The sequence below is a fragment of the Lissotriton vulgaris genome, chromosome 3_1 (genome assembly GCF_964263255.1).
Source record: "Lissotriton vulgaris chromosome 3_1, aLisVul1.2, whole genome shotgun sequence".
In the NCBI taxonomy this organism is placed as follows: domain Eukaryota; kingdom Metazoa; phylum Chordata; class Amphibia; order Caudata; family Salamandridae; genus Lissotriton; species Lissotriton vulgaris.
The window spans coordinates 1,396,430,044-1,396,446,381 of record NC_141689.1 but is presented as its reverse complement, the minus strand read 5'-3'; the positions used below and the strand labels follow the sequence as shown (position 1 = coordinate 1,396,446,381).

General features: G+C 46.5%; 1 protein-coding gene across 1 annotated transcript in view; it reads right to left on the bottom strand.

Annotated features, from left to right (window-relative positions):
* FRMPD1 (FERM and PDZ domain containing 1) overlaps positions 1 to 16,338 on the bottom strand; it is a 1,126,186-nt gene that overhangs the window by 174,622 nt on the left and 935,226 nt on the right. Inside the window, exon 12 of the mRNA XM_086961871.1 lies at positions 2,025 to 2,117. Within this exon, the coding sequence (XP_086817997.1) occupies positions 2,025 to 2,117 (93 nt within the window). The remainder of the gene's footprint in view (positions 1 to 2,024; positions 2,118 to 16,338) is intronic.

Here is a 16,338-nt window from a genome sequence, read left to right as displayed (position 1 = left end):
CTAAGATCCGGTTCTATTCCCTTAAAAAAACTAACGGCAGGTTGGCAGAGGTCGACCAATAGGTTTTGCCCAGTATGTGATACAGCTGTGGAGAGTGTAGGCCATTTTCTATTTGTATGTAAAGCCTACTCATCACCCAGGAGAGTATGGCTTACACCTGTATGCAAAAACCTGGGGACACGTGACAGTGCAGTGGCTTTAAGAATTTTGTGTACAACAACTCAGGAATCGATAGTTATTGGGGTTGCTAAATACTTGGGGTGGGCCTGGGCAATCAGGCGACGATTTCTGGGGGGGATCAGTTAACCAGGTTTTCCTTTTTTACTGTCTAAAAATTTAAAACTATTTTGTCAAATGTAAATTTTTTTATGTCAATATTGTATGAGCTGCACAGAATGCCTATATGAATTTATACTTGTAAATGTTATGTTTTTATTCTGTAATGTTCAATTTTACGCTGTGCTTTTATGAGAAATAATCTCGAATAAAGCTTGTACAACAACAGCATTTAAGAAATCTCTATTTGAGATTCCTTAAATGCAATTCATTAACCATTTTTTAATTGCGAATTCGCAATTTTTGGCTGCTATTTACTGCGTAGTCTGACTTCGTGGTAAATAGCGAAAACTTAGAAAAATGCACTTTAGTGCATTTTTCTAAGTTGTATGTTACACACACATGTCCTTTGGACATGTGTGTGCGCAACATCAGTCTACATTTTCATTTCAGGAGTGCTACAGGGTGTCCATTGGACACCCCTGGCACCCTTGAAATCGCATCCTTATTTGCGATTAGCAAATTGCTAATCGCAAATAAGGAAGCTGTAGGAATCGCAATTTATTTTGCGATTCCTACATGAATCCCGCTTTGCAAGTCCTTAATAGCGATTCCTTAATAATCGCTATTAAGGACTCGCAAAACGGGACAATGATGAATCTGGCTGTTTATCCAACCCGAGGGGAATGTAACCATAAGCCCAAAACCAAAGTACACCGTATATAAAAAGTAGATCTATTTATTAATTATTGTAAACGAAAAAGTTGTTTACATAAAAAGCATGAATCGCTTCATGCGTTAAAAACCAACTTACTATCTAATAATTAAAAACAGCTATGTTTATCACTTCCTGTGGCACACCAAGTTGCATCTGTTGACAAAATACATCTGTGACAGAGGGTGGATGAAGAGTTTGAAATACTGGTAGTTAGTACGATTATTGAATGATTTGAGAAGGTGGTAAGGAGGTCGAGTTGACTTTGTGTTGTGGTCCAAAGGAAACCTTCTTTGAGATACAGTTTTATTGAATAATTCCAAACTAATTATTTGATGTACATAATTAATTACTTTTATCAATGAATTTATATTGTAAGGCGAATTGCTGATGAATACTGAAGTATATTGAATGTAGTGGAAAATCAACTGGTGCTGGAACAAATGAAACAACTAGAAAATAATCTACTGGTGTAGTTGATGCAGGAAATCCACCGGCGGATTTCCTTCAGATTTAAGCATTTCCTGTAGAAATGTTCAGCTTTCCATGATCTCCCAACTCAAAATCAGGCGTCTCCCAGGAGCACCCAAGGCAGGCGTAATTCTTCACATAATGCTAGTTGCCTTTGAGTTTTTATACCTTCCATTTTTTGACCCGTTTTCTTACCACGATCACGATGTGTATAACGAATGCAGCCATAAAGGCTAATACAGTCCCTTTCTGAACTAGCTCACTGTGGACGCACTGCACGTGCGCTGGCCTCCAGGCCTCACTCTGAACCCTCTGGTGCCAAGTAACTCTACCACTGATTCTGCTGATATGGCACAATGTAGAAGGCGTGTTTCCTTTAGTTCGTAGTATGGTGTGTGAATATTAACAATCTCACCCCAAAAATAGCCCAGGGAGGTTCTTGACAGGATGTTCCCAACAACGCCAGAGAGTATGTATTCTTTGCCTAAAGACTGTTAAAAGGTCTTCCAAAATTAAACATGTACTTCAAGGCAAGAGATCGTCTTTAAAATGGCATACATACCAGCAACGTTGCATTAAAGATCTTTCCTCCGTAGGTTTTAAGTTCTCCGAGTATTTTCAGGTAACTCAGACGGACCTGGGCAGCTGACAAAGGCTGTTTAAAAAAAGAAAACGAAAATAGCAGTTAATAGTCCTATCAACTCAATTCTAAAATGAGTTTCTAATTGGAATTTTGTAGCTGGCAAAATAGCACCTGATAGGCCGGCAATCAAAGGATCAAGATTACAGCAGGCACAACAGCACATCGACACAGGCGTGCGCACTTTTGTCCCTCGTTTAGACGAAGTCATGTCATGAGCAGTAGTAATACCACGATTCTGGGAACCGTATTACCACAATTGTTATTGGTAAAATTACTGCAGATTACCCTTTACAAGAAAAATAATTTAAAGACGCTGATTTCCCGCACGTTTTACTACAATTATTAATGTGAAATTAGCCCCAACTACTATTTGCTGGGCTATCCCATGCAGGAAAGTGGTATTACCTACCACATTTTAATGCAGCAATGCCACTTTTCTCGAAATGAAAAAATAATGTTACACACTTTTTTGTTATACCTTTTAACATACTCTACACGAGTGACAGATGGAATCTTAATAGCACACGGCCTCAGGGACCTTGCAAAAGATAACGTCAATTACTTCATTTCTAACACGATCTCTTAGGCATTCGCTCGATGGGTGCACCTTCAGATTTACTTCACGCGGAAGGAGGCCACAAGACCAATAGAATAGAGGCTAGCAACGACAAAGAGGATGCAGGCATATGCCCTCCCTACTTCAAGCTCTGGTGCTATTTCATTGGCCCTGTCCAAACTATTTTTATAACTTTCACACTTGGAAAATGCCACAGGACGGGAGGCATGTGGGCGTGGAAGTGCGAGTCTCCCGACCGCCCTTTTACAATTAGGGTGGTCAGACGCCCATCACCCTGCCCATTACCCCGCCAGAGAACCACCGTTCCCTGGCAGTGTTGCAGCAGTCACCAGTAGGGCCCCTTGGTGCCCCTGAGCCCAGGGATGCATGCACACATGTGCCCCCCCCTGTGTGCGTGCACCCCAGTTCCTGCATGGCATGAATTTAACAGTCCATGCCATGCAGGAATTGTTTTTGGCATTCCCATTGAAGTGTCCATTTTCAGGGCTCCGCCGTGGGAACGTAAAAAAAAAAGCCAACCAGACACAAGAATTAGTTGTAATCTAGCAGGTGGCCTGACCACAGGTTTGGCAGTGCAGCGGCCGAGCGGACCCGTTCCCACACTACCAAACTAGTAATCAGGCCCTAAGAGTCACACTGCCTGAAGGTGCTACTGAATACAAAGCAGTGAATCAAATGAGGCACGCAAAAAAACTGAATAATACAGAGGTCCTAAGCTTCGCAGTTGCAAATCCAAGGATGACCAAGTTATCCAGTCCAGGTATTTTCTTTGCGTTTTGCAATTTATAGGTCTGTTGATTCCATAATAAAGTAAAGACAACAATTCTCAGAATGCACAGAAAACTCCTGGAGGACTGACTGAACTACTCATCCGTATTTGCTGGAAGAAATGGTATGAGTTTGCTGCAGCATCCCCAAAATAGCCATGCTGGAGTTGCAATGGTGAATGAGCAATAAAGATGCTGGTAAATTTAGTTTTTATCTTGTCAAATTTGCCTGTGCGTTCAAATAGGGAGGTTAACAGTTGGACTGTCCTCTGACAAATGATGCTTTCTTTTAACGTGGAAATTGGCATTTACTTTTCTTTGTATGACTGCAAAGTGAGAGGATTTTGTGTAAAATGAATTGTGTGACAGTCTTGCTGATGTGAAAGGAAAGGCTGTAGGATGTTATTTTATTCTAACACACATCAAAATGTAAGTACCTATAAATGAATCGTACACATTTTTCAAAATACATCAACAGTCAGGAAACCATAACTGAAGCAGTTTTTTTCCTGTAATTCTGAAGTGTGATATTTTAATGGTGCCGGACTTGGCTCTCTCTGCAGGCTCACCCACAACCTTTTTGATCTGACCCATCCTATCTTCTCAACCCGTTGTTGTTGCCTTTTAGGACTCTGTGTTCTTTACCACTGCTAATCAGTGCTAAAGTGCTTGTGCTCTCTCCTTTAAACATGGAAAAATTGGCTTACACCCAATTGCCAAATGTAATTTATTTAAAAGTCCCTACTAAAGTAGTACATGTACCCAGGGCCTTTAAATTAAATGCTGCTGGTGGGGGCCTGTAGTACTGATTGTGTCACCCACTTAAGTACGCTTTTAAAACATGTCCCAGGCATAACATTGTGTGCTGTGTTAAACTGCCTTTTCAACTTGGGAAAATAAATCTTTTGTCTGGCCTAAACCTTCATTTTTAATATGCATATGCCACCCCGAGGGTACGCCCTCAACAGGCCATGGATCAGGGTGCATTGAATTTAAAAAGGTGGACATGTACTTTTAAGTTTTACATGTCCTGGTAATAAAAAACTGTCAAATTTATTTTTCACTATTGAAAGGCCTACCTCTCCCTTAGGATAACATTGGGTACCTTATTACATTTAATAAGTGATAACTTTTTTTCTCAACAACTTTTATTGTTTTTATTCAGTACATTAAGGCCTAACTGGCCTGCACATATATTTAGCACCAAAAGCCTCGGATTGTTGTCACTACAACGCATGCTTTTACATCGCATGCCTTTACAACGCGGTTTTTACCACGCAGTCCATTACAACGCATAATGCTTTTAGGCGCTGGATAGTGAGTTATTTAATTTACTATTCCAACTCCAGTCCCCGTGGATAGCAGGGAAGGTGTTGGATAGTAAATTAAATATATTCCCTATCCTAGAGCGCCCCCAGCGCAGTGCGTTGTAATGGTTTGCGTTGTAATGGTTGCGATGTAATGGTAGTGCGTTGTAAAAAATGCGTTGTAAGTGATGTTCCCCAAAGCATCACAGGACTCAATGATGCTGGAAATAAGTACCAAGCCAACCCCCAAGAACAAGGCACAGTCATGTTCCACACAATCCCCAGCCCGCCCCATTTCCCACTGTGCAGCGACAAATACATTAGAAAGAGATAAGGTGTATCCTTATGATTCTGCACCATATGCCCGTATCTCACTGTCCAACTGAGCCTGGATAGGCTGTTCTGGTATCAACACTTTGCCTCTGTAAACAGCCCATCCCTGACATATCTTGGTATGCTTGGGGAGCATCCCCTTGCCCGGAACACTGCCACCTCTATACCTATGTAATGATCCAACGCTTTCTTCCAGAACCCAATAGCGGCGGCATCATCGCCTTCCACTTTTGGGCAATGTCCCGCTTAGCCAACGTGAGACCCAAGAACAATAAGTGTTGTTTGTACCTGTTCTCCCCAATTGCTGCCATACTGTGGAGGAGGGTCAACTTGGGATCCAGGGGGATCTCCCAAGAAAGAACCTGGGCCTGACAGGACATTACCCCCACCAAAAAACGTTCAGAGCGGCACAACCCCATACAATATGAAGGAAGGGTCCCTCTTCTGTGCCATAGCGTAAGCACTGGGGATCAGCTATTAGCCCCATCCGCCATAAAAGATGTCTAGTCCAAAAAGCCCTATGTAAGTATTTGAACTGAATCAGGCGGAGGCGGGAAGAGATAGTGGCCCGCGAGGGGCTTCCAAAGCCTCCGCCCAATTGACCTCATCTAAATCTTCAATGTCACCCTGCCATTTTGTCCAGAAGGCAGATAATGTGGTGGAGCTGTGTGTAACCCGGGTTTGATATATTTGCTTGATTTTGTATGTGCCAAGACCCCCCATTAGCGGCCTGCCCTCAAGTCCGCCAGTTCAGTGAGATCACGAATATATGGGAATATGGCGTGGCGGAACTGTAAATATTTAAAGAACTGACTGCGATGACTCTGATATTCTTTATAAGACTTGAAAGGATTTCAGTATTGCGCCTTTCATCACATCGATCCAGCGAGGATATGCCTATAACATCCCAACCTCGAACCCCAGGCAACGCTGCTACCCAACGAAGTAAAGAGCCTTGCCACAATGGTGTTTCTTCTGTCAGTCTTCCCCACCACCCCATCCATCTAAGAGTCTGCCGCCATATTCGAAGGACCACTTGGGTCACAGTGGAAAGACAGTCAAGCCCCTTACCACTGTATAGAAAGTCCAGAAGCGATATATCTGCCATTGCCCACGGCTCCACTGCGTACGCTGGATCATCATGACTACAATACCACCAAAGGTTTATAATTAGTAGGAGAGAAGCATTATAATATGATTGCACACCAGCATCTGCAATGCCCCCATAGTAGGTGGAATGGCAACAGGACCGCAGGGCCATGCGCACAGCGACCCTCTCCATAAAACTAGGTGAGAACCGTGTTTATCTGGCGAAAACAAGAGGGGTTGATCTCATGAGGGAAGTTCTGGATGTGATATAGTAATCATGGTAAGGACACTATTTTGAAAATGGCTGTGCTGCCCAGCAACAATAACGGCAGCGGGGACCAAACCTCGACCTCTTCTCAAAGGCGCGGCAGAAGTGGACCAATATTATGGGACCACGAGGTGGGCGGATGAGGGAAGATAAAAAAACTCCCAAATATTAGAAGCCCTCGGAAGCCCGCATCAGACCGGACACCCACGCCAGATCACTGGAAACATCAGCCAGGGGAAGACCACTGACCTTCCCATATTTATATAGAACCCAGAGGATTCTTCAAAAGTGTTCATGATCTGCAAGATCCGTGGGCCAGAAGATGTCAGGTCTGTAAGGAAAAATAGCATATCATTAGCCAAAAGTGATAACGTTTGATTGGGAACAGGTAGGAATTTAATTTTTGGAGTCTGTGGAATTGTAATTTAAAGCCCTCTTTAATGGTAAAGTTGGATTTGAAGTCCCAATTCTGAAAATGCTACTTTTATAAAGTCAGCATTTTATTGTCCTAAACATTTGGGCCTTGCAGCCTTTTTCCTGGGTCACATGACTGGGTGTAGTTGGCAGTTGGCATTTGTGTATTCCTACCACACAGCATCACAATAGAGAGTCTGGGTGTTGGCAGGACGGGCCATCTCTTGCAGGATGGGGAGGACGGAACCGTTACCTACCACATTTCCATTCTAAAGGCATTGGCTCAGCTCACACAAAAATGACTTCAAACTAACTTAATTTGTCCCCATGCAGACTGGGACCAGGCGGGGAGGGAGGACATTCCAGACACTTCTGTAGGGAGAAGCTCCAAAAGCTTCTCCCACTTCAAGGTGGGCACCATGTATAAAACAAGCATTGGAAATGCAATAGGTCTCGCAATAGGAAAGTTTGAGTTTTTAGTGTTGAACATTTTTGTTTATTATTTGCTAAAAATAAAACTCTTATTTAATATATTTGAAATGCCAATATGTTTTTTTGCACATGTGACATGTATAGCATTAGTAAAGTTACAATATCTATTTCCCCCCTGTCTTACATGTGTTGCCTTCACAAATTTTAAAGTGTTAACATTATTTGAAGTGAAAACATTTAACATATTATTTTGACATTTGTAATAAAGTTTGAAGCATTGGTAGTATATATTTGAATATATAGATATATATATTTTTGGACAGATTGATGATGTTGTTGCTCTGAGTGATGTTGTTTTGTGTACAAGTGATGCTGTGGTGTTTGAAATATGCTGTTGTTGCGCATAGTGAGGTGTGGTGCCCCTGAGTGATGCTGGGCTGGTGCTGAGTGTTGCTGTTTGCTAAAGGATGCATGTTTTTTGCTGAGTCTTTTTGTGTTGTAACTGAGTGTTGGTGTCGTTGTGCTGACTTATGTGTTTTTAATGGGGAGTAATGCTGGATTATTTGTGTGTGGTGCTGTCCTGTTGCTGACATGTTGATGTGTTGGTGCTGAGTGTTGTTTGAGTTTTGCATAGTTGAGTTGTTGTGTTCTTGTGATGGTGTGTATTAATAGTTTTGTATATATGTTTGTTATGTAGTGTATTATATGTAGTGGCTTTATGCTTTGTGTTTGTTGTTTTATAGCAATTGTCAGATGTGATGTGTGAGTGTTATTGTGTTGCATGTATGTATTTTATTCTAACATGTCCTTGTATGTATTTATTTTTAAGTATGTGTTATGTGTAGTAATGTTTTTTGTTTTAACGTTGTGTATAAAGTTTTATTGAAATAAAAATAGCGGGCGCTATGTGTTTCCTTTACGCAATTTACGTTAAGTGTTTAGCGTTCTAGTCTTTTTGTGTATTCAGAATGTGTTTGATGTATGACGTAATCCTTAGCCAATCGCAGCGCTACGTTTGGTGACGTAGCGTTGCGTTTGACGTGCGTTAATTGGGAAATCCCCAGATGTTCGGTAACTTTCGTGGGGGAAAGGCGTGTTGTTGTTCCTGTCTTCTTCCGGCGTCGTTTGACAGGTAGGTTTTTTTTTACAACTATTTAATGTATGATGTGAATGTATTATAGACTATGTAGAGATGTATTTGATTAATTTTTACAGTTTAATATTATTGTTAGACTTTTGTGTATCACAACTTTTTTTACGTTATCGTATGTACTTAGTATATTATTAAATATGTATTGAACTTTCTAAATTGTGAATGTGAAATGTTGTAATGTAATTTTATGTAATGTATAGCAATGTATTGATTTTAAGGTATAGTCAAAGTGTGTATTGTATGCATTTCTTGATTTTGTGTACTTTTTTGTTTTTGCTAATAGTATTTCCCTTTGTTTCCGAGTTGTTAATTATTAATAATGTAATGTATTAAAGTATTGTCATGCTTCGATAGAATCGGTATATATTAAGTAGGTGTTGGGTTATTATTTCAGGTATCGTATGTACAGTATTGGTCTTGTATTTTTAATAACATGAGTGTATTACTTCCGTCCCTTTTTCCAAGTGCATTTTTTTGGTGTAAATTGATTTGGTTTTTTGGCGTATGTACAGGAATGGTCTTTTAATTGTAATTTACAAGAGTTTTTTATGTGTTAGCAAGATCTTATTGTGTAGGTATTTTTTTTGGCGTGTTATTTAGTCCATCATTACATGAATACATTGTATTGTTTATTATTTATTTAAATGTGGTGTAATCCTATTATTGTATAGATGTTGTTGTTAATTTGTGATCTATATAGATAGTTAGATAGGTATATTGAGGGCGATAGCTAACAACACATGCAGCATCACTTTCCAGCAGCCTAGCAACACTTACCAACACAGCCGCATTAATTATTAAACAATAGTATCATTGTGGTGTTGTTGTTTTGTCCATGTGGTGATGCAGAGTGGTGTTGTGATGGTGCTGAGTACTGTTGTATTTTGGAGTGTTGGTGTGGTGCTGTGTAGTGTTAATGTGGAGTTTGCGAGTGATGATGTGGTCCTATGAGTGATGTTGTGGTGTTATTGGGAGTTGTTCTGGTGTTGCTGAGCGATGTTGTAGTGTTGCAGTGTGACAATGTTAATGTGCTGAGTGTTGTTGTGTTGGTGCATTGTGTTAATGTGTTGTTGCTGAGTGATAATGTTGTGTTGATTCGTGGTGTTGGGGTGGTTGTTAGTAGTGTTGTTGTGTTGTTGAGTTGTGCTCTTCTGATGCTGTTTGATGCTGTTTTGGTGTACGGTGTTCCTGTGGTTGTGCACTTAGCACCACCAAAACACTTCGTGCAACAGCAGCATGAGTTAGAGCAACACCAGAGTCTCGTGCTTTTGTGATTACGCACTTTGTTTGCGTTTTTGATTTTTTCTGGCATTGTTTAATGGTTTATTTTCCCTTACTTTAGTAAGTGCTTTATGTTGTGAATTTGTTTCCTTTAGCTCGCTTTGTCCACTTTTAAATTGTTGTATTATTTGCTGTGTATTCAGATGTTTGCCTTTTTTGTGTGCATTTATGATCTTTGTGAAAGAAATGTTTTATTTTACAATCCCTTTATTCATTTTTGTGTATTAATTGCTGCACTGTCCTTGCGTTGCATTAAGTTTTAATTTTTGAATAGCTACAAGTGTGTAATCCGATTTTTAAGTATTAAAATAAATGTTGCCTAACGTTATTTATGTGTGGAGTTGGAGGGTGGAGTTGTAGTTGGAGGGTAGAGTTGTAGGGTGGTATAGTAGTTATAGGGTGTAGTTGGAGGGTGGACTTGGACGGTGTGAGTGTGAGGGTGAGTGGATGTGAGTGTTTGGGTGTTTGAGGGTGTGTGATGGTGTGTGGGAGTGATTGAGGGTGACTGTTTTAGTATGAGTGAGGGTGTGAGTGTTGTGAGTGTGTGTGTGTGAGGATGAGGGGGTGAGGGTAAATGTTGCCTAACGCTATTTATGTGTTTTAGGATGTAGTTGGAGGGTGGACTTGGACGGTGTGAGTGTGAGTGTGAGTGGATGTGAGTGACCACTGACCCTCTGGGCCGGTCACCCCACGCACCGAGCTCACTCCTCCTGGTACGAGCCTGGTGTGCCCCCGCTGCTGCCAAGAACCACCACTGCCCGTCTGCCGCTCCAGCCGTGCTCCAGGCCCGCTGCTGCCCCCCAGCACCAGCGGCTCCCCTGGTCCCCGGCCGCTGCGCCCAGCCTGTGCCCCGCCTGCGCTGCCTGCTCCTCCCTCTGAGCGCCGCCGTACCTCTGCCTGCCTAGGCTCCCTGCCTGGGCTTCTCCCCGTCGCCTCCAGCTTCCCCCGCTGTCCCCTGGCCCCCTGCTGAGGCCAGCCCCTGCCGCGTTTTCCCACCACCTCCCCGCCGCTGCCCCCCTGCGGCCCCGCCCACTCCCCTGTGTCTCCCTCCCATTCGCCGAACCCTCCCGCCTCCCAGCTGCTCCGCCCACCCACTGGACCTTATAGGGAGGAGGAGGCCCGGTGGTGAGCAGTGACCACTGACCCTCTGGGCCGGTCACCCCACGCACCGAGCTCACTCCTCCTGGTACGAGCCTGGTGTGCCCCCGCTGCTGCCAAGAACCACCACTGCCAGTCTGCCGCTCCAGCTGTGCTCCAGGCCCGCTGCTGCCCCCCAGCACCAGCGGCTCCCCTGGTCCCCGGCCGCTGCGCCCAGCCTGTGCCCCGCCTGCGCTGCCTGCTCCTCCCTCTGAGCGCCGCCGTACCTCCGCCTGCCTAGGCTCCCTGCCTGGGCTTCTCCCCGTCGCCTCCAGCTTCCCCCGCTGTCCCCTGCCCCCCTGCGGCCCCGCCCACTCCCCTGTGTCCCCCTCCCATTCGCCGACCCCTCCCGCCTCCCAGCTGCTCCGCCCACGCTCCGCCCCCCCACTCTCCTCATATGGCAGAGTGGCCAACGCGCAGCGTTGACGCGCAGCGGGCGCGCCCTAAGCGCGCCGAAGGTGCGCCAAAGGTAAGCCCGTCTGCGCCCGTCCGCGCCTGGACCGCGCCCAGTGCCAGGGCCCCTGGCCCCCACCGACGGAAAATGACCCGACTGTCCTATGACGCCACCGAACTCATCGCACTCAACACCGGCCGGATCCCTGGATGCTACCGAGCCACTCCGAAGCGCACCCACGGACCCTTCAGCTGCTGCGTCTGCAAGTTCACCTGCATCCGGACCTGCCTCGCACCAGCACCCGCCAAGCCGAACACCAGCAGCAACCACCTCAAGTGCATCCTTCTCAACACCCGCTCCGTCCACAGACACGCCATCGAACTCTGGAACCTCCTCGACACCACAGCTCCTGACGTTGCCTTCCTCACGGAAACCTGGATGAACGACTCCTCAGCACCCGACATCGCCATCGCCATCCCAGAGGGATACAAGATCACCCGAAGAGACCGCGTCAAAAAGACGGGAGGAGGCATCGCCATCATCCACAGGAACACCATCCACATCACGACCAACACCGACGACACTCTGACAACCGCCGAACACCTGCACTTCCAGATCCGCACCGACCCGAACACCACCCTCAGAGGCACCCTGATCTACCGACCCCCGGGACCACGCACACAATTCAGCGAGGACATCGCCGACTTCGTCAGCCCGCATGCCCTCCCCTCCGCTGACTACATCCTCCTGGGGGACCTCAACTTCCACCTGGAGAACAGCAACGACCGCAACACCATCACCCTGCTCGACAACCTCGCCAACCTCGGACTCAAGCAGCTGGTGTCCACCCCCACCCACCTCGCCGGACACACACTCGACGCCGTCTTCTCATCCAGCAAAGACATCGCCTTCAGCCACGCCACTGGACTCCACTGGACGGACCACAGCTGCGTCCACTTCACCTTCAGAAAAACGACGATCCACCACCACCAGCAACAGGTTGCTCGTAGAAGCTGGAACAAGATCACAGCCGACCAGCTCGCCGCTTCCCTGAACCAGCACCCTCCCGCCAGCTCAGCGAACCCCAGCCAGGCCGCCGACAACCTCACGAAGTGGATCAGCAACTGCGCGGACGAACTCGCCCCACTGAGGACCCCGCCCAGCAGACCCGGCAGCAAGAAGGCCCCATGGTTCACCGACGAACTCAAGAGCTCCAAGAAGAACTGCCGAGCCCTCGAGAAAGCCTGGAGAAGGGAACCAACACCGGACAACATGACCACCCTCAAGCTTGCCACCCGGAAACACCACCAACTGATCCGCGCAACCAAGAAAACTGCATTCAAGGACCGGCTGGACAACAACGCACACAATTGCAAGGAACTCTTCAACATCGTGAAAGAGCTCTCCAAACCCAACGCCGGAAACAACGACATCACCCCATCGCAAGACCTCTGCAATTCCCTCGCCTCCTACTTCCACAACAAGATCGCGGACATACACAACAGCTTCAGCACTCAACCGACGCACGCCACGACCGAACCACCGCCCCCCACCACCACCATCCGCGCCTGGACTCCGATCAGCACCGAAGACACCGTCCGCATGATGAACTCCATCCACTCCGGATCTCCGACCGACCCCTGCCCTCACCACGTCTTCAACAAGGCCGATGCTGTCATCGCACCCTACCTGCGGGACATCATCAACACCTCCTTCGACACCGCCACCTTCCCGGAGAGCTGGAAGCACGCCGAACTCAGCGCCCTACTAAAGAAACCTACAGCGGACCCCACCGAACTCAAGAATTACCGCCCCATCTCGCTCCTCCCGTTCCCAGCCAAAGTCATCGAGAAGACCGTCAACAAACAGCTGGCCGCCTTCCTCGAGACGAATGGATCCCTCGACCCCTCACAGTCTGGCTTCCAAGCCAACCACAGCACCGAGACCGCCCTCATCGCTGCCACCGATGACATCCGAGCCCTGATGGACAACGGAGAAACAGCGGCCCTCATCCTCCTAGACCTCTCCGCGGCATTCGACACTGTCTGCCACCGCACCCTAGTGAAGCGCCTCAGCAACGTCGGAATCCAGGAGAAGGCTCTGGAATGGATCATCTCCTTCCTCGACGGAAGAACACAGAGAGTCCGTCTACCACCGTACAAGTCAGAGGCCACCGAAGTCATCTGCGGCGTCCCTCAAGGATCCTCGCTGAGCCCCACCCTCTTCAACGTCTACATGAGCCCCCTCGCGGCCATCGCACGCCAACACAACCTCAACATCATCTCCTACGCTGACGACACCCAGCTGATCCTCTCCCTGACCAACGACCCCGCCGCCGCCAGAGCCAACCTTCACGAAGGGATGAAAGACGTAGCCGAGTGGATGACGACCAGCCGCCTGAAACTGAACTCAGACAAGACGGAAGTCCTCATCCTGGGTTCCTCGCCTTCCGCCTGGGACGACTCCTGGTGGCCCCCCGCCCTGGGCACCGCACCCAAACCGACAGATCACGCACGCAACCTGGGCTTCATCTTGGACTCCTCCCTCACCATGACCAGACAAGTCAACGCCGTCTCCTCGTCATGCTTCAACATCCTGCGCATGCTACGGAAGATCTTCCGGTGGATCCCCACCGAGACCAGGAAGACGGTCACCCAGGCCCTCGTCACCAGCCGACTGGACTACGGCAACGCCCTCTACGCCGGAACCACCGCCAAGCTCCAGAAGAGACTCCAGCGGATCCAGAACGCCTCAGCCAGACTCATCCTCGACATCCCACGACACAGCCACATCTCCGAACATCTGAGAGACCTGCACTGGCTCCCCGTCAACAAAGAATCACCTTCCGTCTCCTCACCCACGCACACAAAGCCCTACACGATCAAGGCCCGAGCTACCTCAACAACCGCATCAACTTCTACGCTCCCAAACGCCATCTCCGATCAGCCAGTCACGACCTCGCCGCTGTCCCCCGCATCCGAAGAACGACAACAGGAGGAAGGTCCTTCTCCTACCTGGCCGCCAGGACCTGGAACTCCCTCCCGACCGACCTGCGCCTGACCCAGGACCACCTCTCCTTCAGGAAGAAGCTCAAGACCTGGCTGTTCGAGCAGTAGCAGCACACCCCCCCCCCCCGCAAGCGCCTTGAGACCCTCCGGGTAAGTAGTGTGCTCTATAAATGTCTTTGATTGATTGATTGATTGAGTGGATGTGAGTGTCTGGGCGTTTGATGTTGTGAGTGAGGCTGAGCGTGTGTTGGTGAGTGATGGTGTGTGAGGGTATGAGTGTGATTGAGGGTGTGAGGTTGTGAGAGTGTGAGGGTGTGATGTAGGGTGAGGATGAGTGAGGGTGTGTGAGGCTGAGGGTGAGGGTGGGTGAGGGTGTGAGTGGTTGTGATGATGCCTATAAGTGATCATTTTTTCTCCGTGAATATTGTACACTTCAAATGTATTAATGTTGTGAAGCTTTTTTTTAGAAGCTAATCAAGACCTATGTAATGTTGATTGATGCTGTTGTTAACGCTGAATCAAAAAACAAACACATCAGTAACGTTTTTTATATAATGCATGTAAAAAGTTATCATTTTTTTGTAAGGTACGCATCAATTCGCACTGCAAAAGCTTGGCTTGCATTAACATACATGCGCAGTGATTTTGTCTGTGTTTGCTCATTAGAGACAATGTTTACCTCCTTTTAAATTTCCGTCTACAGATGCGCATTAATTGTGGCAAAGTATAAGTATGAAGTCACCTTTAAAAATTGAATTGTTTTTGTTGTGTAGTTTGAGTGGAATACTTTCTTGTACTTATGGAAGAATTGCAATTAGGATGTGAGGTCTCGTGCTCTTGTGATTACGCACTTTCTTTGTTTTGCGGATTCTTTCCACCATTGTTTAATGGTTTATTTATTTCCCCTTACTTTAGTGACTGCTTTATGTTGTGAATTTGTGTCCTTTAGATGTATTTGTCCCCTTTTAAATTGGTGTATTACTCGCTGTGTATTCAGATGTTTCCCTTTTTTCTTTGGATTTATTTTTTTTTGTAAAAAATGTTATATTTAACAATCCTTTTCTGCGTTTTTATGTATTAATTGGTGCACTGTCCTCGCGATGCATTAAGTTTTCATTTTTGAATACCTACAAGTGTGTAATCTGATGTTTTGTTATTGAATTAAATGTTGCCTAATGCTATTTACTTTTGGAGTTGGAGGGTGGATTAGTAGTTGGAGGGTGGATTAGTAGTTGGAGGGTGGAGTAGTAGTTGTAGGGTGGAGTTGTAGGGTGGTGTTGTAGGGTGGAGTTGGAGGGTGGACTTGGACGGTGTGAGTGTGAGGGTGAGTGGATGTGAGTTTTAGGGGGTGTGAGGTTGTGTGATGTGTGTAAGGGCGAGGGAGGGTGACTGTGTGAGTATGAGTGAGGGTGTGAGGGTTGTGAGGGTGAGGGGGTGAGGGTGTCTGAAGATGAGGGGGTGAGGGTAATGGGGTGTGAGTGTGTGTGATGCTATGTGTGGGTGAGTGAGGGCGAGTGTTGTGAGGGTGTGAGTGTGTGAAGGTGAGTGAGGGTGTGCGAGTTTTAAGGTTGAGTGTGTGACTGTGGGTGAGGGTGGGTGAGGGTGTGTGAGGGTGAGGGGGTGATGTAGAGTGATGGTGTGTGAGGGTGAGTGGGTGAGGGTGAGGTTGTTGAGGGTGAGGGTGTGTTGTTGAGTGATGGTGTGTGAGGTTGTGAGGGAGTTTGAGGATGAGTGATGGTGTGTGAGGCTGAGGGTGAGGGTGGGTGAGGGTGTGAGTGGGTGTGAGTGAGAGTTGTCGTGATGATGGCTATAAGTGTTTATTTTTTCTCCGTGAATATTGTACACTTCAAATGTATTAATGTTGTGAAGCGTGGTTTCTGAAGCTAAGAGACCTATGTAATGTTGATTGATGCTGTTGTTAGCGCTGAATCCAAAATCAAAGACATCAGTAATTTTTTTTAAATTATACATGTTAAATTTTTTCATTTTTTTGGTAAGGTACACATCAAGCCGCACTGCAAAAACTTTGCTTGCATTAACATAGATGCGCAGTCATTTTGGAGGGTGGAGTTG